The 27778-nt window shown below is 40.5% G+C and overlaps 1 protein-coding gene across 1 annotated transcript in view; it reads left to right on the top strand.

The window, feature by feature from the left end:
• Window positions 1-1472: 1472 nt before the first annotated feature.
• LOC306982456 (protein MTSS 1-like) overlaps window positions 1473-27778 on the top strand; it is a gene marked incomplete at its 3' end in the record, with an annotated part of 85976 nt that continues 59670 nt past the window's right edge. Inside the window, exons 1-2 of the mRNA XM_079582391.1 lie at window positions 1473-1569; window positions 26605-26666. Of these exons, the coding sequence (XP_079438517.1) occupies window positions 1498-1569; window positions 26605-26666 (134 nt within the window). The 5' untranslated portion in view covers window positions 1473-1497. The remainder of the gene's footprint in view (window positions 1570-26604; window positions 26667-27778) is intronic.

Here is a 27778-nt window from a genome sequence, read left to right as displayed (position 1 = left end):
TGACCATATTATACCATCTGTATCGATACAGACGGTATAATATGGTCATGTTTGAAAACAGTTAGGGGGAAAAAAAATTTTAAAAACTGAAAATTTTCTCTAATTATTCAAAAACTACTGTAACAAATGCTGAAATATGAACATAGTTTCTACTAAATAAAGATACAAAGACATGGGGAGGAGCAGTGGTTCAACAGCCCATAAATACATGAATAACGGAGAATGCTAACTTGATGCTACATGTTAGCTTCGGGCTAATGCTAACGGTTAGCTAGCGCTTGCTACAACTACCGTTTTTTCACTTCTACTGAACAATCTGCTGAGAGAAAATATCAATATGGGCCCGATTTAGACCTGACTTTATTTATGTGTGAAAAATAAGTTCATATTCCACCAGAAAATGGCAAAAGAGGAAAAATTGTGTTTCTCTAAAGATTCTATTTTCCCCCTTGGTGAAGCCACGCCCCCTTCTATGAGGAGATGCCGCCTGTATCTATCTAATCCAAAAAATAAAAAATACTTTTTTACTCTTACTTGAGTAAATATTTTGGCTACTCTACCCACCTCTGTCTAAGAGTAATATTATATAAATAATAAGCTCTGGCAGCCAAAGAACACTTGATACACATTTATTTTGTAACTTTTTCACACACATTTCCGCTCGGGCTTTTATTCTGAAACCCCTCACCGGAAGCTCCTGCTCTGCTCGTGTTTTGCCCGCGCCTCACCGCCAGCTTCACCATCACCGCGTCCACAGACTCCCTCTCATTCACTTCGGGCTCGGACTCCCGTCGGACCAAACGCGCACATCGGGACCTCCTCACGGCGTCTCCTCTCGCCCCCAAACCGCCGTCACATCCTCGGGATACCTGAGAGAGCGCGCACCGCTGACCCCCCTCCTCCGGCCGCTTCTCCTCCCATTTCGGATTAACCACGAAGCGCATTTCGGGAACCATTTGGAGGGATAGTCACAGGTTTCGTGCAGAGTTGGGAGTTTTTCTTTTTTTTTTTCTAACCGCCGCCGTCGCTGCAGCTGCTTGTTAGCCGTTAGCCTGTAGCCACCGCCGCCACTACCGCAAAAAATAATAATAATTAGCCCCCAAACTTCCCCAAAATCGCGCCTACGCCTCGCTGTTTCGTCACGATGTGGTGGTTTTTGCGAGGTTTTAACACGTGGCCAGGGGTTAGCATGGGGTGACAAACATTTCAGTTTAATTCGTCTGGTGTTGGTGCGTTTTTTTGCTCCGACCCGTCGCTGATTTTTGGCACGGTTTTACGGTGGACTTTAGCCCAGGGGTTGGTGCGACTGCTTCCCATTCTTCCCCTTCTTCTTCTACGGGATAAAAAAAAAAAAAACCTTCATTGATTCAGAGTTTTTTTTTATTTTTTGGAGTTGTTCGAAACTTGGCTTGGAAGTTTTCTTTTTCCTCCCGTCTTGTACTACTTTTTTTTTTTTTTTTGGAGGATTTTTTTTTTTTTTTCCAGCGCCGTGGAAAAATGGATGCGGGGATAGAGAAGGAATGCAGCGCCTTGGGAGGGCTCTTCCAGCTCATCATGAACGATATGAAGGTAAAAAAATAAACTTATTGTTCACAAACTGCAACATATTTCGATTTAAATGAGTATGAGTTTGAAACATCCTCATTTTCGGTTGTGTTTGCTTCCCTTAATCCTCCCAAATGTACAGTATTGCCAAGTAAGGGGTTGCATTCTCCCTGCAGGCCAGTGTAAACAGGCCAAAATCAATAATACGGACCAAAACAGGACTAACCTTTGGACTAAGACTGAACAAGGGCTAAACTTTGGACTAAAACTTATGTGTTTCATTTTATATTTTGTCTTTACCTCAAAGGTTTCGGGGGATATTTGTCAAGATTTAGTCACAAAACGACCTTTCCCGCCTGAACCGAGAGCATTTTCTCCAGTTCAGCTTTACCCAAATCCTGTAGGCCAGTGTAGCACCTCATTTGAAAGCTAAGATCTACAAAAGTCATCTGAATGGATCTTTTTCCTCACATCATCAGATTTTTTTTCCATCTTTTTTTTTGGGGGGGGGGGGGGGTCAACTCATTTTTGTAACTTTTTGGTCATTATTTTTGTCGCATTTTTTGTCATTTTTTTGGCGTTTTTGTCATTTTTTTGTCACATTTTTTTATCACATGTTTTGCATTTTTTGGTACTTTTTTGTCATTTTTTTAGTCATTTTTTTGTCACATTTTGTAAATTTTTTGGCTTTTTTTGGTAATTTTTTGGCCTTTATTGTCATTTTTTGTCATTTTTTTGTCAACTTTTGTCAATTTTTTGGCTTTTTTTCATTTTTTTTGTATTTTTGGGGCTTTTTTGTCATTTTTTGGGCTTTTTTGTCAATTTTTTGGCGTTTTTGTCATTTTTTTGTCACATTTTTTTGTCACATGTTTTGCATTTTTTGGCACTTTTTTGTCATTTTTTTTGTCATTTTTTTGTCACATTTTGTAAATTTTTTGGCTTTTTTTGGTCATTTTTTGGCCTTTATTGTCATTTTTTGTCATTTTTTTGTCAACTTTTGTCATTTTTTTGGCTTTTTTTCATTTTTTTTGTATTTTTGCGGCTTTTTTGTCATTTTTTGGGCTTTTTTGTCAATTTTTTGGCGTTTTTGTCATTTTTTTGTCACATTTTTTTGTCACATGTTTTGCATTTTTTGGCACTTTTTTGTCAAACTTTTCTCACTTTTTTGTCACATCTTCATCATTTTTTTTTCCAGAAGCTTTTGGATTGGGGTAAAGCCAAACTGGAGAAAATGTGCTCGGTTCAGGTGGGAGTTTAGGGGTTACAGGAACAGGCCACCGTTTTCCCTACCTGAGCTTAGACGAGTTGATACGTACCTATCTGGTGTGTGTGCGTGGCCGTGGAAGAGTGTGGCCGCTTCTAACTTCACCCTGTTTGGAGCTATAGGAATAGAGTTTGGGAAAGTCCAGAGGTAACATGGAGATCCGCCATCTTTGTTAGCATACATTTCCATTGACTAACACGAGCTAAAAAAAAAGTATACAAAGTGGAGAAAAACTAACTCACTGTGGTGTCCAAGTGTTTTAATGTGAACAATAACTCCAGTATTAAAACTTTTAAAATCTCCATTAGTTTACAATTGCTGCTTTTCCCATAATGCTTAGCGATATGACATCACATTCCGGAAATATATACGTTTGTTGTGAGAGAAACTACAAAAAACTGTGCTGTGCTCAACCTACTGCTATAAAAGTAACATTTACCAAAATCGGTACTTCCGGGTTAGCGGAGATAAATGCTAACGGAGCAGCAGCTACGCTAACCCCGGAAGTAGTGACTTTAGTAAATATTACATTTTTAGTAGTAGGTGTGGAATTTTTGTAGGTTCAGTAACTCTCCTTTGAGTTTCAGAAATATTGATGGTTGTTTTTAAGAGTTTTTTAATGTTTTTTTTCTCTCTTATTTGCCGGTTTGCTAGTACCCGGAAGTGGGAGTCGTGACGTCACACTTAACAAACGTATACTGGGAGAGGCCAAATTCTTAAAACATCTTTGGTCTTTTTGCGTGACTGAGGGCACACAGTTCTTCTATACTGAGATATGTTCTTACCTGAGCTTAGATGAGTTGATGCGTACCTCTCTGGTCTTTGTGCCTGTGGAAGAGCGAGGTCGCTTCTAGCTTCACCCTGTTTGGAGCTATAGCAAAACATTGGGAGAGGCCAAATGCTAACAACATGTTTGGTTGTTTTGTGTGACTGAGGGCTCACACAAAGACCAGACAGGTACGCATCAACTCGTCTAAGCTCAGGTAAGAACATATCTCAGTGTGGAAAACTGTGGCCTGTTCCTTTAAAGACGTGGGTTGAGTCTGGGATCTGGTAGCGACAATGTTTTGGTATTCAGTTTATTTATTAAATTCATATTGAAAACAGAAATTAAGCTAAGAATTGAAGCTGAACTTGTTTCTTTTCCTTCATCTCACTTATTTAGAAAGATTTTGCTCTACAACAAAAAAAAAAAAAATACTGTCATAGTAACACCTGAAAGGTTACTGTAGTTCGTACATTCAAATTGTTTTCGGGGCTTGTTTTCAGTTCCTCTTTATTCATTTTTAGTTTCTATCAGTCCACAACTTAGATGTATCTGTACATTTCATTTACTTCCCAATTATATATTGATAGAACGATGAGAAATTACAATACTTTTCAAAGTATGTGCTTCAATTTGACTAAATAAACAAAGTAATCAATGGGAATGACACAGATAGTGAAAGCATGTAGGACTAAACTAACCAGGACATAACTGGGACTGACGCCAAATTTAGACCAACTCGTAGAACCAGGACTAAACTTGGAAACCAGGTCAAGACAAAGTGTGGGCACAAACCAAACCTGATCAGGCTAGGACTAAACCAAGACTAAACAACAATTAGCCAAAACTCAAATTTGGGATCCCTGACTTTGCCATCATATGTAGAATAGTCACACTTTGAGTTTTTAAATGAATTTGAAGTACGAAAACTGTACAGGGATAGAGCAGGAGTCGATATATGAATGAACCAGGACCATCAGAGAAACGTGGGACTTGACAGGACCACCTGGACCACAGGGTTCATCCAGATCTGACAAAACTATGTCTAAACATGGACTAGATTGGCCAAATGCAAACCGAGGGCTTGGTGTCTTGTAATTTTTTAAATACCAGGACTTAGCGGTACTTGGTTTACGATCCCGGTACCTAGGGCTGGGTACCAATAGTTTTTTCGATGCCAGTACTTTAACGATACTCTGTATACCGATACGTACGCTAAAATATTTGTCGTCTATAACCAGAAAACGGAACAATAATGTGTGAAAGATCTGCACATTTACAATATCGGGTTCATCTACAATGTCGAGAAATTGTGGCAAAATGAAGGAAAATTTGTCCAAAAAATGGGGCCAAAAAATAAATAAACTGGGGATGGAATGGGGGGAAATAGAGAAAATATTAGTTATTAAAAAAATGAACGAAGATGAGGAGAAAAAAATTGGGCAAAATTGAGGGGGAAAAAAAGTACAAAAAAAAAAAAAAAAAGGAGAAATGGGCCATAAATTAAAAATACTAATTTGAAAAAATAGGGAAAAATAAATAAAAAATTGACAAAAATGGAGAAATATAGTTAATAATTATATTATTATAATAATAATAATTTTGGGGGAAACTAATTGATTTGAGCTGAAACAACCAAGTCACTTTCTTCTAAAGTTGTCCCTGGACCAACAGCATCAAAGCTTGGATCCAAAGTTATAATATTGTTTTTTGGTACCTGCTCTCGATACGTACATCTTTTCGATACCAGTAGTATCTAAACTTACACCAAACCGGTACTTAAATGATCATTTTCTATTTCTAAACCAGAAAGATGATTTATTCCATAAAAAACTATTTCTCTTCAATTTAAGTGTAAATAGTTTGAGAATAAACTAGGGATGGCCGATATATCGGCGGCGCCGATATTATCGGCCGATATTTGTCCTTTTTTCACATATCGGTATCGGTCCGATATGGGAAAATATCGGCCGATATTTTTTTTTCCTTTGAATTATTTACTACACCGTAATGTCATAGCGCACCTGAATGCAGCAGCAGTGTAGACGGGACAACAATTTATTCAAATTATCTCAAATAAACAGTGGCTCTTAAAAATAAAGAACCTCCAGCATAAATTCACACGTCTCCAAAAGAAAGTATGTTTTTTACTAAGTTTAAACAAAGTGGGGCGGACACTTGGACACCACAGAGATACAGAGCCACAAGTTACTGCTGCAACAAACTGGACTAAAACTGCCTCATGGACATTATTCTGAGTCAGGATTAACAGGAATCATTTTCTGATGGATTATTTGTCGCTACATCTGAGGTGAGTGTTGCGAAAGTTTCTCCGTCTTGACGCCAGATTTATAACTTTGTTTGTTAGCGCTAGCATAGCTGCTAACAGGCTAACGGCTACGACACGTAAACATGACCTTTCTGTCATCATATAGGTCTAACTACAGTGATGATAATGTCTGTATTCACGTTTATTCTGCCCACCTTTGTCATGTTAATGACCCGTGAAAACGAGGCATTATGTCATATCGCATTTTCGCGCATATTTAATTAGACGCATTTGCGATCGTTCGCGCATTTATCATTGAAAACGGTGCAGTTCAAAGCTCATGCTAATCTTGTAAATCTACTGTTTGCTTTTTGCCAGCTCTAAACCAACTCTAAATCTTCAGTCTGGCCTCATAAGTTCATATAAGGTGCTGTTAAAGTGACATTATGATATTTCCAATTCCAAAGCTTCATACAGAGCTGTGTGTCCTTTATCAGATTTGTTTAAAGTTAAAACATGTAGCTTAAACAACATGGTAGGCTACATATTTTAATAAAAAATACAATAAATAGTAGCCTGGCATATTCCCAGTGTCAGTGTTTACCATTAATAGAGGACATGGGTGAAAGTATAATAATAAGTAGGTCTGAGTAAATATTTAGCCAAAAACAAAATGACATTTCACTCCAACATTGCATTTGGTCTTTTTAATATTTTTCTAATAAAAAGGATTGTTTCATCCTGGTGTGTGAGATGTGTCCCAGGCATAAGACATTCCAATAATGGAACAATTTACAAACTTTACCACATTTGAGTAAGCCTTTCTATTGATTTTTAACGTTGAAATAAATATCGGCAAATATCGGATATCGGCCACACCAGTGAGGCAAATATCGGATATCGGTATCGGCAGAAAATTTTCATATCGGACCATCCCTAGAATAAACAACTAAGTAACTTTCCCTCTAGTTGTCAGGACACACCAGCAGAAAAATGTAGATACCAGGCAGTTTTATCTTCAATACCAGCAGTACCTCATTCCACCACAGGTCCCCAGCCCGATGTAAACCAGGACTTAAAGCCACACTACGTAGAGTTCCATCCGACAAGCATGTCCTTTATTACTGATATTTTATTGTTGAAAAATGCCTTTAAAATGACCAAACAAACGTGTGTGTTTGCTGTGAGCCTCTCGCCTCTTCTCAGACCTGACTAACTTCACTGGGAGCAGGAAGTGTCCAGCTCGTCTCCATGGAGATGTGACTAAAGCAGCCAAACAGGAGATTGAACTGGGTTAGGTCATCAACCAAATCCATTCTTTGATCACCCATTGACCCCCTAGACATTTTCTGTGTCTTGCTGGTCTTTTTCTGGCAACAGTGGAATCCAAATGTTACAAAAAAAGTTGAGACATATTTATCCAAAGTTCGTCAGTCTTTGTTTTCAATATTCATCTCGGATTGACCGACTGGCTGAACTGCAGATCGTTCTCGTCTGCGGCCGCTCTTTTCTAAGTGACCGGTCGGCGAGTTCTCCACATGTTGCGAGGCCATAATCTGAGAGGGTGCTCACTCTGACTTTTCAGCTGCCATTCCTTTGAACTGTGAGCTCCTCTGCCCTTTGACTCTCTCCACGCTCCACACGGATCCCACTGAGCGAAGCCTAACGCGCCACAGAGCCAAAAATAAGTCATTCCAAGTATCGGAACGATGCAGATTCTTTCTCAGTCCTCCACGTGGATCAATGAATTTTCTATCAAAACGAAGCAAATGGACTTGTGTGGATGCAGGAGACTCCTTAAAAATGTTTTGGGCTCGTACGTACATCTATTGAGTGATATAGTTCTTACCGGGACAACCCAATTTGGTGCAATATCTGTATTGCACGAAGCCACAATACTGTGAAATCCAAAGTCTTTTATTTGACTGAGACCGACACATGTTTTGCAAACTCCACCTGAAACAAAAACGGGGTTCCTGCGAGGGCTGAAAGATATATTGTTATCGTATCGATATCGAGGTATGAACATTTAAGATAAGATGAGATAAGCCTTTATTGATCTCACAATGGAGACATTTACTTGCTACATCAGTTGTTAGAAACACTCAGGGTGTGCAGGATAGGCAGGAAATGTGAGAAAACAAACAAACAAACAAACCTATGACTAGCAGAGGTTTAAATTGTGCCCCACACCTTTATTTCTGCTCAAAACCTTCATGCCAGCTCTGTCTCACAGTAAAAGGTTAGGTGTTTGGTTAGAATTGTGTAGAATTATTACATTTCAAATAAAAAGGACTATCTCTGATGATGTGTCCCGATTCAGCAAGAAGGCAGAGGGCCACCAAAAATTGGTCTGAGGGCCGCATTTGGCCCCCGGGCCGCACTTTGGACACCCCTGTTGTATACAATAACAACCAAGGACTTTGTGGGGACAAAAGTATAAACAGATATTAATATTGAACAAGCAATGATACATCATTATCGTATTGATATCGAGATATGAACATTCAAAACATTAAAATGGAAAAAAGCAAGATATAAACGTTTTATTTTCTGAAAAATGCTTGGTTTTCACCTAACCCATAGTTATATCGTATCGATATCGAGATATCTGGCACAAATGACTGATTTTTTGATTGCAAACAGTGAAAGAGGAAGCCACTAAATTAAAATGTTAGTTGTGTCCAAACTCATTCGTAACTTTCCTAATATATTTGTAGCATCCAAATTAGTTTATCGACACATTTCACAACTTGCAGGGTCACTTTTTAGGGTCACTTTCACAAAAACGCTGGAAGAATAGCCTGAAAGTTTATAAAATATATTCAAATGTTTTATAATTTATAGTTTTCCCCACAAGTGTTTGAGTTTACAATCCGTTTCATTCCATTTCTAGAAGTGAAATCAGTTATAGCTTCTTTCATAAACGATATTATTGACTCTGACAATACTAGATACTGTCAACTCTCAGGCATAAAAATGACAGTAAACCTTTGTTCTAAAAGTGCATCACAATATCGTAAAATCCCACACGAGCTGCAATAAACACGAAACATAATGGAACTCAAGAGAGATATGTAGATAGTAGCCATTTATTTGGAATAATAAACAATTGTAATTTGTACTTCAGAAAATGATCTAATATCCACAATCTAAAGAAAATGCAAGAAAATTCCTCCATCCTGAATTCTTTTCCATTACCATTTGTTAATTGATATTATAAGAATATAACTTAGTCTTGTTTGTCGCTGATTTAGTGTTTTTTGAAGTCTTGTTTTGACACAGTTTGATGAAAAACAAGTTTCTGACGAGTTTAAATGGAATGAAATAGGCCGTGTTGAAGCTTGTTCAATATAGTGCAGCCCTAAAACTGACAAGGTTTTTCTGAAATATATTTGCCAACACCTAAAGGCGTAGTTTGCCCCGTCCCGGTCCGTACGCAGATGGCCGTCACTGTTGTGAAAGAGCTGACTCACGATCATGCATTTCTGTTTGCTTTGATTGTGAAAACACGACTTCCTCATTTTCATAATAACGAGCAGATTAAACCTCCTCCACCCGAAGCTCTTCAGCTCCAGCCTTGCACTTTATGTCCGGTTTGTGTCTATTATCTAAAACGTTCAGTATCAGGAAACCCCACGGCCGCTTTGCTCAATGACACGACCGTCCCGAGCGTGCACGTGAGCGGGTGGTGTGTGCACGTGCGGATGTGCACGTTTGGCCCCGCCGATGGTGAATCTGCGCTCAATAAAGCATGAAGCATGATTCAGATGGAGGGAGTGCCCTGGTTGGGTCGGTGCCACACAAATGCCCCAGTCACGCTTCAGACCTGGATCCTAGTTCTATTTCTGGGTTTATTCTGGTTTGTGAGGATTCAGATTTAAGTTTTTTAATAGTTTGATCCTAGTTAGTCCCAGGCTTCTGACAATAACAATGTTTAAAACCTGACAAATTGACAAAAAGCAGGAAATACTGCGTGAAATAAAAACTAACTCTGCAATTATGTTTTAACACTGTAAATGGGACACCAGATTTCATACCTCCCAAACCCCCGACTTTCTCTGCTCCGCCCCTGCTTCACTCTCCTCACCCTGCCCCTTCACTCTCCTCACCCTGCCCCTTCACTCTCCTCACCCTGCCCCTTCACTCTCCTCACCCTGCCCCTTCACTCTCCTCACTCTGCACCTTCACTCTCCTCATTCTGCCTTCTGCACCTTCACTCTCCTCACCCTGCCCCTTCACTCTCCTCACTCTGCCCCTTCACTCTCCTCACTCTGCACCTTCACTCTCCTCACTCTGCACCTTCACTCTCCTCACTCTGCACCTTCACTCTCCTCACTCTGCACCTTCACTCTCCTCGCTCTGCACCTTCACTCTCCTCGCTCTGCCCCTTCACTCTCCTCACTCTGCACCTTCACTCTCCTCACTCTGCACCTTCACTCTCCTCACTCTGCACCTTCACTCTCCTCACTCTGCACCTTCACTCTCCTCGCTCTGCACCTTCACTCTCCTCGCTCTGCCCCTTCACTCTCCTCACTCTGCACCTTCACTCTCCTCACTCTGCACCTTCACTCTCCTCGCTCTGCACCTTCACTCTCCTCACTCTGCACCTTCACTCTCCTCACTCTGCACCTTCACTCTCCTCACTCTGCACCTTCACTCTCCTCACTCTGCACCTTCACTCTCCTCACTCTGCCCCTTCACTCTCCTCACTCTGCACCTTCACTCTCCTCACTCTGCACCTTCACTCTCCTCACTCTGCACCTTCACTCTCCTCACTCTGCACCTTCACTCTCCTCACTCTGCACCTTCACTCTCCTCACTCTGCACCTTCACTCTCCTCACTCTGCACCTTCACTCTCCTCGCTCTGCACCTTCACTCTCCTCGCTCTGCCCCTTCACTCTCCTCACTCTGCACCTTCACTCTCCTCACTCTGCCCCTTCACTCTCATCACCCTGCACCTTCACTCTCCTCACTCTGCACCTTCACTCTCCTCACTCTGCCCCTTCACTCTCATCACCCTGCACCTTCACTCTCCTCACTCTGCACCTTCACTCTCCTCACTCTGCCCCTTCACTCTCATCACCCTGCACCTTCACTCTCCTCACTCTGCACCTTCACTCTCCTCACTCTGCACCTTCACTCTCCTCACTCTGCACCTTCACTCTCCTCACTCTGCACCTTCACTCTCCTCACTCTGCACCTTCACTCTCCTCACTCTGCACCTTCACTCTCCTCACTCTGCACCTTCACTCTCCTCACTCTGCACCTTCACTCTCCTCACTCTGCCCCTTCACTCTCCTCACTCTGCACCTTCACTCTCCTCACTCTGCACCTTCACTCTCCTCACTCTGCACCTTCACTCTCCTCACTCTGCCCCTTCACTCTCCTCACCCTGCCCCTTCACTCTCCTCACCCTGCCCCTTCACTCTCCTCACTCTGCACCTTCACTCTCCTCATTCTGCCTTCTGCACCTTCACTCTCCTCACCCTGCCCCTTCACTCTCCTCACTCTGCCCCTTCACTCTCCTCACTCTGCACCTTCACTCTCCTCACTCTGCACCTTCACTCTCCTCGCTCTGCACCTTCACTCTCCTCGCTCTGCACCTTCACTCTCCTCACTCTGCACCTTCACTCTCCTCGCTCTGCACCTTCACTCTCCTCACTCTGCACCTTCACTCTGCACCTTCACTCTCCTCGCTCTGCACCTTCACTCTCCTCGCTCTGCACCTTCACTCTCCTCACTCTGCACCTTCACTCTCCTCACTCTGCCCCTTCACTCTCCTCACTCTGCACCTTCACTCTCCTCACTCTGCACCTTCACTCTCCTCACTCTGCCCCTTCACTCTCCTCACTCTGCACCTTCACTCTCCTCGCTCTGCACCTTCACTCTCCTCACTCTGCACCTTCACTCTGCACCTTCACTCTCCTCGCTCTGCACCTTCACTCTCCTCGCTCTGCACCTTCACTCTCCTCACTCTGCACCTTCACTCTCCTCACTCTGCACCTTCACTCTCCTCACTCTGCACCTTCACTCTCCTCGCTCTGCACCTTCACTCTCCTCACTCTGCACCTTCACTCTCCTCACTCTGCCCCTTCACTCTCCTCACTCTGCACCTTCACTCTCCTCACTTTGAACCTTCACTCTCCTCACTCTGCACCTTCACTCTCCTCACTCTGCACCTTCACTCTCCTCACTTTGCACCTTCACTCTCCTCACTCTGCACCTTCACTCTCCTCACTCTGCACCTTCACTCTCCTCACTTTGCACCTTCACTCTCCTCACTCTGCACCTTCACTCTCCTCACTCTGCACCTTCACTCTCCTCGCTCTGCACCTTCACTCTCCTCACTCTGCACCTTCACTCTCCTCACCCTGCACCTTCACTCTCCGGCTGCGATGATTCACTTTCAGCACTGCACGGGGTAATGTGGATTGAAGTTCCTCACGTCATTTGAGCGATGCCTCCAGTCCCGATGACTTTTCTGAATGTTATTCCCGTTTACTCATAAAGAGACTACAGTTGTGTAAAAGCATTACCTCACTTAATGAAAGCGTGCTGATGCATGAGAGCCGCAGAGGCACACGTGAACACGGACTGGAACACGGGCTGGGCTGGTGCAGGTCGGCCCAGCGCCTGTGACTGAGAGGAACGACGGCGGCGCTGAGCCAAAACGATGGACAGATTGGAGTTCACGATATGCTCTATTACAGAACAGAAAGTTTGCTGTTGCTGACAGACGGCGCTTGTGAAAACAATGAAGCAACCTTTTTTTAAGGTAGCACGAGAAGCCTTTCTTTTAAGGTGGACCGGGGGATTAACGCTGGCAGATAGGCAGATATTTGGGAGCATATGTGACTAAAATGGACGCAATTTCGAGCCCTGGAATAATAATGTGAGAGGCTGAAAGCTTAAGAGTTTCTGAATCCGGGGTTTTGTATCTGTTCAAAAGCTGGACTGTCTGGAACTCTGTCCACAGCCTCAAATCTCAAAAGGTTTTGCATCCGAGCACGTTTACAGGAACCGAATTAACCACTCGTTACATTTTAATGCACTTTTCGATCTTAACACTTCAAAAACGGTCAAGTGGCATTTGGTTTATAAACCTTGGACACAAGACTGTTTTCTTTTTTACATATTTTCAGGTAAACATATTACAAGTCATGATTACTTATTATATCGCAATGCGTATCGGATCGGCCCCTGAGTATCATGATACGTATCGGATCGTGACAAAAGTGGATCGTCCCAGCCTCAGTTGCTAATGACTCCTCGTTTCTTAAGTTAAATATAGATCGTTCACATTTGCCTGCACTCTTCTGGCTGATGCCATTGGAAATTATGAACTTTCTCGGTTACAAAATACGCCTCATGGTGCCTGTGTCATATCTGGCTTGTCTCAGATTGGTTAATACGCTTGTCAATCACAGTCATCGGGGTTTTGAGAATCCCAGATACCCGTCTTTGTAAAGAATAGGAAAAGTCTGTATTCTGCCCCATTTTTTTTGTACCTGTTGAGTTCTCAAATTAGTTTTTCTTTCATCCTGCTAGGCCTAAGTTATAAGTCCTAAAGTAGTTCTGCTTTTGTCTCAGTTTGGCCGTTGTCTAGTCAAGATTTCATTCTTGATTTGATTTTTCTTAGTCCTGGTTAGTTCAGCACTTTATTCCCGGCTCATACCTGGTCCTAGCTTCAAGAGAATCCCTGTCTGTCCAGTGCAGCCTGGTGTTGTCCACAGCGAGATCCGCGTCCTCTTCCTTCAACAAGGTCATCTCCTGCCTCCACAAGTCTTAAAGGGACAGCAACAACATATACAACATCGTCACTAAACACTGGGTATGGGGGCACATCTTAAGCTAGTTCAGTTTATTTGTCATTCATCTCACTGTAATAAGAGCCCAAAAGGAGTAGGCTCCACATTCAAGCAAAATAAAAGCATTAATAACGACAAAGAAGTTCTAGTCTTTCCCCTGTCGTGTCTTTGGGTGAGTTCTTGTGCCATGTGAAAAGTGTAGCACAAATAAGTAGGGCTGCTCGATTATTGAAAAAATAATAATCACGATTATTTTTGTCATAATTGAAATCACGATTATACGATTATTTGTTGCCTTTAAAAAAAATCCATCAAAAAAGTGACAAAAATCCATCAAAAAAGTGACAAAAATCCATCAAAAAAAGTGACAAAAATCCATCAAAAAAAGTGACAAAAATCCATCAAAAAAGTGACAAAAATCCATCAAAAAAGTGACAAAAATCCATCAAAAAAGTGACAAAAATCCATCAAAAAAAGTGACAAAAATCCATCAAAAAAGTGACAAAAATCCATAAAAAAGTGACAAAAACCCATCAAAAAAGTGACAAAAATCCATCAAAAAAGTGACAAAAATCCATCAAAAAAAGTGACAAAAATCCATCAAAAAAGTGACAAAAATCCATCAAAAAAATGACAAAAATCCATAAAAAAATGACAAAAATCCATCAAAAAAAATGACAAAAATCCATCAAAAAAGTGACAAAAATCCATCAAAAAAAAGACAAAAATCCATCAAAAAAGTGACAAAAATCCATCAAAAAAATAACAAAAATCCAGCAGAAAGACAAAAATCCATCAAAAAAGTGACAAAAATCCAAAAATTTAAAATTAGAAAAAAAATGTGAAAAATTTTTTTTGGAAAAAAAAAAAAAAGAATTGGAAAAAAATCATCATAATCGATTTATTGCGATTATGCTAATTTTGTAATCGTTTACTGTTGTAATCGAAATCGTAATCGAATTTCGATTAATTGCACAGGCCTACAAATAAGATTCCCTTCCCTTCTTTGGAATTGGAAACAGCTTCGATGGATCCGAGAAGCAAAGCGACTTACAGCTCTCAGACTTTTACTCTTTCTAGAGACCCTTAATTCACTCTACCCTTAACCCAAGTATCCGTCTCAAGATCAGATTGGATAGTTTTATTAGACTAAAACCCAGCCCTGGAGTTTACCATTTGATATGTTGAGATTAAATGACATACTGACATTATTAGTCTTATCTTGTCTACTGGCAAGGGCTGCAGGATTAACCTTTAGCACAATCCATTTTCTTCCCTGCCTCGTGCCTCCGCCGTTTGAGCGATGGACGTGTTCGCCAATCAGAATTATCGAGTCTTGCTTGCTTTGGCTGCCGGCCAATCAAAAGAAGTCACTGCAGGAGAATCGTGTTTACGCAGCAGTTGCTTTAAACGATGAGTGTCTTGCATTGTTTCAGGGATAGTGGTGGGTAATGTATGTTCATCGTCAAAAGACCAAGGGCCGAACCCCACAATTGTCGCCCGAAGTAAAGCGTCACTTTCAACAAATGCCAGTTGTACGTCTTGTATGACTTAAGGCGAGACACTGCAAGTGAATAGGGAAAATAAATAAATGTAGAGATGTCAATTTGAAACGTTTGCTGAACATCACAGATATAAATATGAGAAAAAAATGTATTGCACTTTTTCTGTCGTTTTATGTTTTCACAAAAAAATATGGCATTTTGAGCATTAAAATGGCCAAAATTGCCTATATTTTGGGCAACGAAATCAAAATAATGAATTGAGCCAGATTAAATTTTATGGTTTTATTTTATTGACATATTAGTAACTGAGATTTTTTCAGAGGGGATTTTGGATATTTTGTTTAGTAACTAATCATCAGTGAAAAAATCTGTAAAAACTCAAATTTCGCCTGTTTTTTTGTTTGTTTCAAAGCTGAATAAATCAGGCTAGGAATTAGATTAGATAGATAAAAAATCCCTCTGAAAAAACCTTCAAAATATTGTTAGGTCTCAGACTGGAGAGTTTGGAGTCTGTGGGAGCTTCTATAAGGGCTCAGGCTCTGCCCGAGTGCGGCTTCTCTCATTCAGAGAAAACCAGCCCTGAAGTTTTGTAGCGAGTGCTCATGCTCGGCCCGTTCTTCGACTTTTCCGCACCAGCGTCTCGTAGGAGGAAAAACACCATATTTGGGTGAAAGCGTCATCACGGGGCCCCTTAGCAGGACACGTGGATGTAAAATCTGTCAATATTTATGAATGAAAACCCGCTTGAAATATGGACTTTCTACGCGGCGCAGCAGCTACTTCCGGGTTAGCTCCACCTCGCAGACAAAACATCACAAAATAAACATCATGCGGGTGAGTTTTGTCATTTTTATATCTGACATGAAAACTAAGATGTAAAGGGAGGAAAATAGATAAAATCTCCACTTCGACCACTGGGTGAAAAATCAATACTTTCACCTGCCGTGTCTCACCTTAAAAGAACAGGCCACCGTTCTTCCATACAGAGATATGTTCTTCCCTGAGCTTAGACGAGTTGATGTGTACCTGTCTGGTCTTTGTGCCTGTGGAAGAGCTTGGCCGCTTCTAACTTCAACCCCGTTTGGAGCCATAGGAATACATTGGGAGAGGCCAAATGCTAACAACATCTTCGTCGTTTTGCGTGACCGAGCGAACATGTAAAGACCAGACAGGTACACATCAACTCGTCTAAGCTCAGGTAAGAACGTATCTCAGTATGGAAAACGGTGGCCTGTTCCTTTAAGTGGCTGTTCTGCAAAGAAATGTAAAGGAATTGACTGTGTGTTTCCTTAACCGAGCATATTTTCTCCAGTTTGGTTTTACCTAAATCCGAAAGCTTCTGGAGTTTATAGCTTTAGCTTTTGTTGCCTTTTCATTGTTTATTTCATAGCTTTTCTTGCTTCTTCTTGCGTTTTGTCACTTTTTTTTCATTGATTTCTTTTTGTTGCGTTTTCATCCTCGTTTCGTTGCGATATTGACACTTTTTTCAAGAATTTTTTAGATTTGGGTAAACCTCTTAACTCCCGCCTGAGCCGAGAGGATCTTTTTCCTCACGTCATCAGATTTTTTTTCCATCATTTTTTTCTTGGGTGTTTTTTTATAATTTTTTTGGTCATTGTTTAGTAATTTTTTGTCAATTTGTTGTTGTTTTTTGTCAAATTCTGTCACATTTGTTTTGGTCATTTTTTGTCAATTTTTATCAAATTTGTGTCTTTTTTGTGACATTGTTGTGACATTTTTGCCACTTTTTCATCAATTTTTCGTAATTTTTTCGTCCGTTTTCTCACTTTTTTGTCACATTTCCATCATTGTTTTCGTCTCAGTTTTGTTGCTATTTTCACAGTTTTTTCCAGAAGCTTTTGGATTGGGGTAAAGCCAAACTGGAAAAAAATGTGCTCAGTTCAGGTGGGGGGTTAAGAGACTAACAAGCCTTTCATCACTGATTTGTGTTAAGTTATTTCTCAAAGTCATCTTGAGGGCCAGAGCTTCTATGCTGGAGATTCCAGTTTATCTCCAATGTCAAGAAATGTGGGAAAAATAGGGGGAAAATTAGGATGTAAATTAAGATGATGGTAAACCTATTTTTGTATTTATCTTATGGTTTGCCAATATTGCCCACCCTTACTCGCGGAAATTATCATTTGAGGGATTAGTGAGGAAGAGTTTGAGAGCGCCACGTTTATTAGAGAATGATGAAAACTAAGAATGTTTTCTGACAACTCGATGAAATGCCTCTTCCTGCAGATTTGTATCTTGTTGCTGCATGAAAGTGAAATATAAAAATCACAGTTAGGTCTTTTCGTCGAAGTCGTGCAGCCCTTCTACTGGCATGATGCCTCTTAACTCAACATTTCGCTCCTTCGTGACCAGAAGAAGTAAAGCTAAGTCCCAAAAGTCAATGTGGACAAATTGCCTGCTCAGGTGAAAGTGGGCGTGGCCTCAGACTGACAGGTTGACAGTGACGGACGGCCTTGTGATTGATGAGGCCAGTGTCGTTACTGGATTCGGGTCAGTTGCGCTAGTTTGTCAGCGCGGTTAGCGGAGGGATTAGCTCCTTATTGCCAAACCTCAACACTTTTGCCATGAGTTTGTCCAGGCGCTCAGTCATCCAGAGATTATCCATCATCGACTGGATGAGGTGAGAGGCTTCTTTTTCCGCTCTCGTAATCAAATTTAAGACGTTTAATCAGGACTTGAAATGGAAGCTAAGGATTTAAATGAAATGGCTTTTTATGGTCTTATAATGGGCAGGAAAATGTCAGATATGAAAGTCCAAAACAACATAAAAACCCAATTACTTTAATTCTTTGGTCAGCGCTAATTTAATTACAATTCGCACCATTGACTGGCTATTTTTCCAGTTTCTTGGAAAAGTACCACATTTCAGACGACTTCTGTTTTCCCCCTCGTAATGTGTTAATATTGCTGCTCGATGACTGGATATTTCAAATCAAATCAAAATCAAATTTATTTATATAGCACATTTTTACTTTGTGTCTCTCTAAAATCAGACCAAGGGGTAGAAGATACAGAGAGAATAACAAAGGGCCTAAAATGGACCCTTGAGGCACTCCACAGTGAATAGGTGACACAGATGAGAAGCATGAGCCAACATTAACTGAAAAACTTCTATCTTTTAAATATGAATCAAACCATTTCAGAACAGTGCCTCTGAGTCCCACGGACAGCTCAAGGCGTGATAAAATGGGGGACGACGGATGGATATTTGAGGATTTAGTGTCTTTTTTTTCTTGCACATTTGCCGCATCATCATCCACACGGCTGGTACATTTCCCCTCCATCCTCACGCGCCCGTTAACCACTTTTTTTTTACTCACAATGCTGTTTTTATTCAGCGCGACGCGAGTATGCATTTTGACTTCTCCTTCCTCGCCCCCGCAGTCATCGTCTGTACTGGGCTGGTGTGTGATCTGCGGCCGGAGATTTAAACACAAATGTATGCAAAGATAAAGGAGCAGGCTCAAAGTCACATGTGGGTCATCTGCAGACGGCGCTCCACACATGACCGCCGCCGCTCAAAGAGGGGAAACAACGAGACAGGACTGCATTCAACAGGAGACACAGGAAGCCAAGACTGCGGGACATTTCAGGAACAAATGACAATCACATACTTTTGAGTGAAAATGGCTCAAAAAACAGTTGTTGGGAGTGAGACATCTCCAGCTCGTCTCAAGCTCGTCTCCATGGAGATGTTGCTCTCCATAGGGACATCACGGTTCCAAACTTTGGAGTCACTGTGAGGAAAACTATGGGGATTTTTGGGCGGTCCGTTTGCGCAGCGGTTAGAGCTTGTGCTTCCCAGCTTCCCAGTGGGTTCGATTCCCACCTGGACGGGGCCTTTCTGTGTTTGCATGTTCTCCCCGTGTCTGCGTAGGTTTCCCCTGGGTACTCTGGTTTCCCCCACCACTAAAAACATGTACAATAGACCAGGATGAATGAGAGAGTGTTTGAGAGTGCACATGGGGGACGACGGATGGATGTTCATTAACATGCGCTGTCCCGACCAAATAAACCAATAAATAAAAAAAATAAAAATGATTATTGAAATCCCCTTCTGGAACCGCCACCATAACGTGGTAGAGGGGTTTGAGCACCTTAATGATCCTGGAGCTCTGTTGTCGGGGGCCCCTGGTAGGGTCAAACAGGTCCTAGGTGACGGGTCAGACAAAGAGCGGTTCAGAAGCCCCTTTAGAATCCCCCCGGTTAGAATCGTGAGGCCGTCCTTCTGTGGACCCACCACCTGCAGGAGGAGCCATAAGTCGCTGGTGCAATGTGATTTGGGCAACTCCATCAGCTTCCCCCACGACCCGGCAACGGGTGGAAGAAAATGGATGGATGGATTTAGGGCTGCAACTAACGATTATTTTGCCATCGATTAATCTATCGAATATTTTTACGATTAATCGATTAATCGCTTGGCTGTGAATGGTGTAGGAAAATTGGATTTTTAAAAAGAAAATTATCACATAAAGCTAAAGTGGCGCCGCTTGAGGACATGTTGATGGAGGAAACTTAAAGCAAATGTTTGTTGGAGGCTCTTGGCGCTAATTCTGCTTCTGATTGGACGAGACAGACGGATATTTAGGAAATTTACAATATACAAAACACTACAGACCCTTACTATGAAAAACAAAGTAGGTTTTCATCAATAATACTACATTTTCATGTCATTTTTGCTCTATTTGAGTCTGTGTGAACCAGAAAACGATTAATCGATTACTAAAATAGTTGTCGACTATTTCAATAATCGATTAGTCGTTGATTAATCGATTAGTCGTTTCAGCCCTAGATGGATTATTGAAATGTATCTAAATTATAAGAGTTTCACAAAGCATATTAGGGCTGTGCAATTAATCAAAAGCTGCAGCTTGTGATGTGGAGAACGCTTTTCTGTAGCTGAATAGGGAGAGCTTGAGGGCGGCACTTTTATTAGAGAACAATTAAAACTGGATCTTTTTCTGACATGAAAAAAAAAATGCTAATTCAATCGAAAAATCTGTCAGATTAGGTTTTTTGTCAAAGTTGTGCAGCCCTTCCACTGGTATGATGCCTCTTTCTTTCACACTTACCTAAAAATGGCAATTTGATGAACATGTATTACTTACAATTTCTGTAAGTAGAATGGAACGTATCGTGTTGAAATGGTTTAGTGATTTATCGCAATAATATCGCAATATTGCACAGCCGTATATCGCAAGTTACTTCAATATCGTTCAGCCCTGACTCGCGTGTTTTGGAGGCCGTTTCTTCAGCTTTCACCGAGTGTGAAAGTTTGTGGCTCAGCGGTTTGTCTTAATTTCTTACAATCAACCAATCGTGAGCTTTCATGGACGCGCTCATTAAAGAAACGCTTAATCTTGACATCACCAGCCGCCAAAACGTGAGGTTTAAAGTCATTATGTTGTTTTATTTTGATAACTTGCTACAAAAAAGCCTTGTTGTCTAGCTGAGCATGATGTCCATGTTTTGCCTGTTAAAGTTTTGCAATAGTTTAGTTACTCTTGTGGCTGAGGATTTTATAACCAGCAAAGTTCCGCAGTGTGGAATTGAGCAGCATCGATTTGACTTTCTAAACGCCTGGACAGTATGGTTTGCCAAAAAAGTACATCTATAATTCATATAAAATTACATTAGACTATTGTGTGTTCCATGGTACTGCTAAAAAAACAAATCCCTGCCCTCCTGTCTTTGTTGGTTCAATCCCCAAATAAAGCAGCTAGACTTCTAATTCCTACTTAAATCTTTGTATGCAACCCTAAAACCTCATACTTTTATTAACATTTTTACAACACCTATCAATTAATTTAACATACACTGACATTCCTTTCCGACTTCCTCTTGCTCGGGCCAGTTTCGAGTCCATAAAAGTTTACAGGCGTGTAAAGATCCGGGCAAAGGCAGGCATGCACAGAAGCGTACGTCGAAAAGAAGCGGTGGAATAATGGCGTTTTCCTCGTAAGCCGCCGCAAATCCTGCCACACTTGTTCATTATCCGCTAATCCGCTGAACAATAGACGGATCGGGAGCTAATCTGAGGCACTGTGCGATTGAGCGTTTCTTAATTGTTGGCCGAAAGACGAGCTCCGGATTATTGCAAACATTTAAATGAGTTGGTTATTTTTGTTGGGCCGCAGGATTGTGGAGAAGTACAGTACGTGGTTGTGTTTTTCCCGTCGATTTTTGCACCCAGTCCCTTAGATTTGCAAATGATTTAATATAATCAAGATTCAGTTTGCGGTGCATAAATGTTTGAGAGAAATTTGAAAATGCTAAACTACAAGAATCACGTTTCAGGACTTGTTTGAAGTAGGGCTGTGCAATTAATCGAAATTCGATTACGATTTCGATTACAACAATAAACGATTTCAAAATTAGCATAATCGCAAAAAATCGATTATAATATTTTTTTTCAAATTTGTTTTCTTTTTTTTTTCAAAAAATTTTTTTCACGTTTTTTTTAGCTGGATTTTTGTCATTTTTTTGTCATTTTTGGATGGATTTTCGTCAATTTTTTGATGGATTTTCGTCAATTTTTTGATGGATTTTTGTCATTTTTTTGATGGATTTTTGTCATTTTTTTTATGTTTTTTTGTCATTTTTTTGATGGATTTTTTTAAAGGCAACAAATAATCGTGATTTAAATTATGACAAAAATAATCGTGATTATTATTTTTTCAATAATCGAGCAGCCCTAGTTTGTAGAGTTTTAAACAAAATCCCGTGGAGACTGAACGTTCCACTTCCCCTTTATTTTCCGTCAGCGATGACTCAAATCGCAATTTCAAATGCATGGTGATAATCTTGCAGCCTGGTATCTTAAAAAATGAAAATTCAACAAGGGGTGAAAATATATCGATTTCATGATATATCGCGATATTTTGCGGGACGATGCGATACCGATGCATTCGATTTAGATACTTTTGATGACATTATGCAGTGCTCCATCGTTTTCAGTCAGTAAGAGCCAATAATGATCCATAATTCAGACAGAGCAGCCGAAACGCAGCCCAATAATTTTAAGCAGTTGGACCTAGGGCTGGGCGATATGACCAAAAAATGAAGTCAAGCCAAACGCAAAGATATTTTATCAATCCAGTGTATCGTCCATACGAGCCCGGCGTTTTGGGGGTCTGTAAACAAACATTTTCCAGACTAGGTTCCAGAGTGGAAAGATCTCAAAACGCCGTTTACGTGGCTCCGTTGTTACGACGTCTCCGCAACTCTTACTAAAACGATGACGTCACAGCTCCAGAGTCTGTGATCCATAATCTACTGGCCTTATGAGTTTTCCTCATGGATCTGTGATGGTTTGACTCCGTTCCTCTTTGCTCCACTGCCGTCCACAAGCCACAGGTGACAAGTAGAAAAACACGAGTCAGTCTGTGTTTTTGGACTGACAGGAAAAGTCACTGACAGGTTTTTTTGCTTTAGTCCCGTTACATCTGAAGAATAAACTCTCCTCCTCGTCTCTTCTGTAGATCCTAAATCCTTCAATCAGTTTCATTTTCACTGTTTACATTCCACTAAAGTTTACTGCACTTGCGCCTCTACATCTTATTTTCTGTGTTAGTGTCACAACGCCTCACACAGGCCTGGAGGATGAATATGATATGACTTTTATGATTTCATATAAAGCTGATTAGCCGGCGCCGTAATGTTAAACTCTTAATAGTTCACTTTTTCGAAAAGCCAATGCTAATAATACATGAGATTTTTTTATGTTGGACCCCGACATAGGGCTGAAACAATTAATCGATTAATCGACAACTAATCGATTACTAAAATAGTTGTCAACTATTTCAGTAATTTATTAATCGTTTTCTAGTAAACACAGACTAGAATTGAGCAATAAAGACATGACAATTATGTATTTTGGATGAAAGCCTACTTTGTTTTTAAAGTTGGGATCTGCAGTGTTTTGTACATTGTAAAGTTCATAAATATCTGACTTTGTCTCATCCAATCAGAAAGCAGAATTCGCACAACGAGCCTCCTACAAACGTTTACTTTAAGTTTGCTCCATCAACATGTCCTCAAGCGGCGCCACTTTAGCTCTGTGATAAAAAAAAATTGAAGAATACAATTTCCATGCACCTTTCACAACCAAGTGATCAATTCATCGTAAAAATAATCGGTAGATTAATCGATTACCAAAATAATCGTTAGTTGCAGCCCTACCCCGACACGTGACCGGGAGTGGGTCGGAATGTTTCTGTTTGGAACCATACAGAAGCGATTATTATAGCGATTGTGAAAATTCATGCTGCTCCATTGTGCTTTTTTAGAATGGAAATCAGGGATGAGGATCTGCTCAGTGATTTTTCAAGATAAATGAAAGAAATCCCAAATTTGTCTGGACAAGCAATAACATTTTAATCAAAACGCAATATTGGTTTAGCTCGACGATCGCTTTTAATTGACTGGTTTATACTGTATGGAGCTGCACTTGTTGACAAAGCGAGAGCCAGGCGTGACATGGGCCGTAGACCAGGCTGGGAACTGTTGAGTCCAGTCCGCTGTCACAGACTCAGTGTGACCGTGTCGTTTTTTAAGAAGCCAAATGTGTCTGAGTGACTTAATGAAAACCTAGTGCGTGATGAAAAAGCAAAGTCTTGAGTCCTGATTCCATGAGTCAGGCCCTGTGGCCACAGTGCACGTGTTTAAGCATGAAATGACTTCGGAGCCAGTGTTAATTTCGTCTAATAAAATATTTAGTCTTCATTTTAGTCAAGTGATTTTTTTGCCGACTAAAACTAAATTAAAACTTTCTCATGAGGCTAAAACTATGACTAAAATGTCCAGATATTTTAGTCGACTAAAAAAAGACTAAATAGAAATGAAAAGGAGAGACTAAAATCATCCAAACTTCTATTGACCGTCTGAAAGAGCCTCAGATCATGTATATTCACTGCCAAATGAACACGTCTGAGCTTTATTCATGTGGAAGCAGCTCCATGAAGTTGGGGACCACAATTAAATATGATTATGATGAATATTATAAATATAAGTCGACTAAATTGACATGCAATTTTAGTCGACTAAAACTAGACTAAAATTGAAAAGTTTTTTTTGACTAAATCTTGACTAAAATTAAATTATATTTTAGACAAAAGACTAAGACTAAAACTAAAATAAAATATGTTGTCAAAATGTACACTGTTCGGAGCAGTGGCTGGATGTGGGATTGTAAACCTTTGGAGTCACCAGTACTTTTTTGGATATGGCAAAAACAATGAGAGAACTTTGGGACAGACGAGGACAGCGTTTGTCTGGACTTAACCAGGTAACACGAGGGAAATATTGCACTTTTCTTCAGGAATTTGCCAAAGTGGATTCGTGCTGCTTGAAATTAGCGTGGCTTGGAAACTCTGCCAGAGAACACAGGTTTCCTCAAACAGGTGGAGCTCGGGATCGAACATATGTGGAGTAATTTGATCATCAGTTTTGTTATACTATTTGAATTGTCGGCCTAATGCACGGCTTTGTCCGGACATCAGTGAAAGTTTCTCAGGTCCGGGAGTTGCGTAACAGCCATTGAAAGTCTGCGCGTTTGTTTGACTTCATAAAAAGCCTCCTGTTTGTGCGAGATAGCAAAGTTAAACAGCGTAAACCATTAGCTGGAGGCGGGGCGCTCCTGGTCTGAAAGCAGAGCTGCTCAAACACAAAGTCGTGGCCCACAAACTCCGCTGTTTGAACTGGAAGGCCATAACACAGTCGTTAAATCGCTCAAGAATCACGGGCATTTCAGGATTGTGTTATTAAACCCGCACATTTTCAGTGTTTCCGTTATAATTGCCATTTCATTTAGTTTTTTTGTTTATTTTCGGAGCGTAATGAATGAAATGAAAGATGAAGGGTCTGCGTGGGGCGGGCGGTCGGGTCAGTGGAGCGTAGTCTGGATTATCTGAGTGGGATTAGAGCAGGATTAGACTTCACACTTCCCTGTCTGCTCATCACCCGCTCAGGACCACTGGTCTGGGAGCCGAAACTTTGCTTAGCACTGCGTCTGCTACAGTGATCACACAGGCTTACATTCATTAAAGTAAACTAGAAACTGTATTGGGTTGATGGGGGGGGGGGGAGAAACCTCTGAACCCTACAGGAAACTCCAATCAGCAATAACTATATTCTAACTGTAGTAATCCCGAGATAAAGGTTGCTTTTCATAGCGCAGCGGTGTGTGTGAGTTATTTGGTGCGAGTCTGTCACATTCCTGACTCGGCCTCCAGAATCCAAACGGAGCTGCCAGACTGTGCAGACTGAACCTTTCTATTCCATGAAAGATGACATTATTGTGAAAGATCCATGATAAATACATATATTTATTTTGTATGTTGTGATGAGGGATGTTCATGATTAATCAGTTAATGATTAAATGTTAATTAATCGCTTTGTTGTATTTTAGGTGAACATGTAAGCATTAAATGTGGCGTCTGTTGAAGCAGGGCTGGGCGATAAATCGAATCAATTCAATTAATTCATGCTTTTAAAAACAGACGATTTGGAAAATGGCTTATTAAGAGGTTTTACTTTTTAGAGCAGATGAGGAATATCTAAAACAGAAATTATAAGTAAAGGGTTATGTTTTCTTAATGGGCTTAATTGTAGCTACATTATGAGCTGGACTCTGAGCTGTTTTCTAAAGATCTGGAGACTTTTTAAAGCTCATTTCAAATAACATTGATTACAATCGCAATTGTCCAAACTGAATAAAGAAATGTAGATTTTATTTTTTGGCCATATCGCCCAGCCCTATGTTGGAGCCCTATGTTGAAGTTTACAAAGCTATTATTTGTATTTTAGTTTAGGCTATAATTCAACTTTTCAACAAAGTTTACAATCTTGTTGATATAAATTGTCCTGTACAGCAAAGCTAAGACGATGCTCAACAGTTGTTTGATGAAGTAACCAATTAATTGATTAATGAAATTGAGCAGAATGTGCATCCCTAATGTTGAGACATTATATTGTGTTTTATTATTGCAAGTTGCAGCGTGGCACCTACAAATTTAATTAAAATGCAATTATGGGAAAATACATGGAAACCAGATAGATTTATTTCATGGTAACATGATCGACCCTAGTCCAGTGGTAAGACTGTCATTTAATAGGAGACATTGGTAGTATTTTTTCATCAACAGAAGTGCAAAATACTCCTTATTGTACCTGGTAGCTGTGCTGTTTCCATCCTGTTACTGTGTTTTAGTTAAGTGCATACATTGCTTTTCTTTTTTACTTTTCTTTCTCCTCTGTTTTCACCTTTTTTTTTGTCGATTTATGGTCATACTTGATTTAAAATGTACAGCACGATACCTTCAATAACTAAATAATCCTGATGTTTGAAGTGTTTCCCAGCCTCACGTCTGAAAAGTCTTCATCAAATCTCGACATTAATGTTCCCTCTCTCTTCTGTGTGCTTCAGGCCAGTTATCCGACCTGGGAGGACTTCGTATCCAAAGGAACCAAACTGCAGTCACAGCTCAGGTAAGAGGTCAGAGGTCACAGGGCTCAAACAAAGATGTCTGTTCAGAGAAAATACAATCCTTTGGTGATTGGTTTAGAGCCAGGGAATGTAGGGAGCTTTATTTTAGACTGATCGTATGTCACTTTTAGGAATATCCTGCTCTGTTTTTTGGAGCTTCTCATCAATCCAATGTTTAACACTTTGTGCCGGCTGATACTGATCCAATACAGTCTTTTTGTATCATTATATTCCTATATGATATATTTTATGTAATATCACTTGTGGACCTATTGCATTTTACAGTATTTACACTAACTTGACAGTCTGTTCCAGGCCGATGCCTTTTAAGATGATGTTGGTAATGTTGAGGCTAAAAGTAATTTTACATTTTGCTTCTAAAGGCCTTTCCAGGTCTCTGATTTGGAAATCTAAAAGTCATAAGCACTAGGAGCACATGGCTGATTATTAAGCATAACCACATGCATGTACCTGAGAGAGCTAAAGGCTAACTGACACTGTAACAAGGATGTTTTCTTTGCCATTATTACGTTTTTAGCGGCTACAGAGCGTCCTCAGTGAGAGTTTAAGCTGCTGCTGTTAACGGTAGTAGCTTAGCGATAATTGGAAAGTATTCAAACTTATCAAACATGCTCAGCCTCAGGCCTAATTGTAGATTCTCTCGGTTTTAAAATGCACGTTAACGTTAGCATTAGCAGCTAGTACGTTAGCTGAATGAACCATGTACCATTTGCTTATAAGCTACAAAACCACATCATAGGCTGTATGATTTTAATTTTGATGATAATATAAAAAGGACAGATTAAAACCTGAAGCTGTAGTGACGTTATAAAGCAACCAGCGAAAAGGTTTCACAAGCAAATGTCACTGACAAGTCATGATCACAGTTAAAGGGATATTTCAGGATTTTTAACATAGGACCTCATTTCCTAGTTATCCAGAGTGGTGTTGATTTCTGGAGATATTTTTTTTTGTAATTCACGCAGTTCTTATATTTGAAGAGTTTAGTGGTGCTAGGCCAGTGCATGTCTATGGTAACTAGTAGCCTGCATTAAACCCAAGCACAGTGCACCTGAGGCAAATCACTTATAACACCAGACTATCCATGTCTGTG

This window comes from Gobius niger, assembly GCF_951799975.1.
Source record: "Gobius niger genome assembly, chromosome: 24".
NCBI lineage: Eukaryota > Metazoa > Chordata > Actinopteri > Gobiiformes > Gobiidae > Gobius > Gobius niger.
The sequence above is the reverse complement of the archived record's forward strand: the minus strand, read 5'-3'. Positions and strand labels throughout refer to the sequence as shown.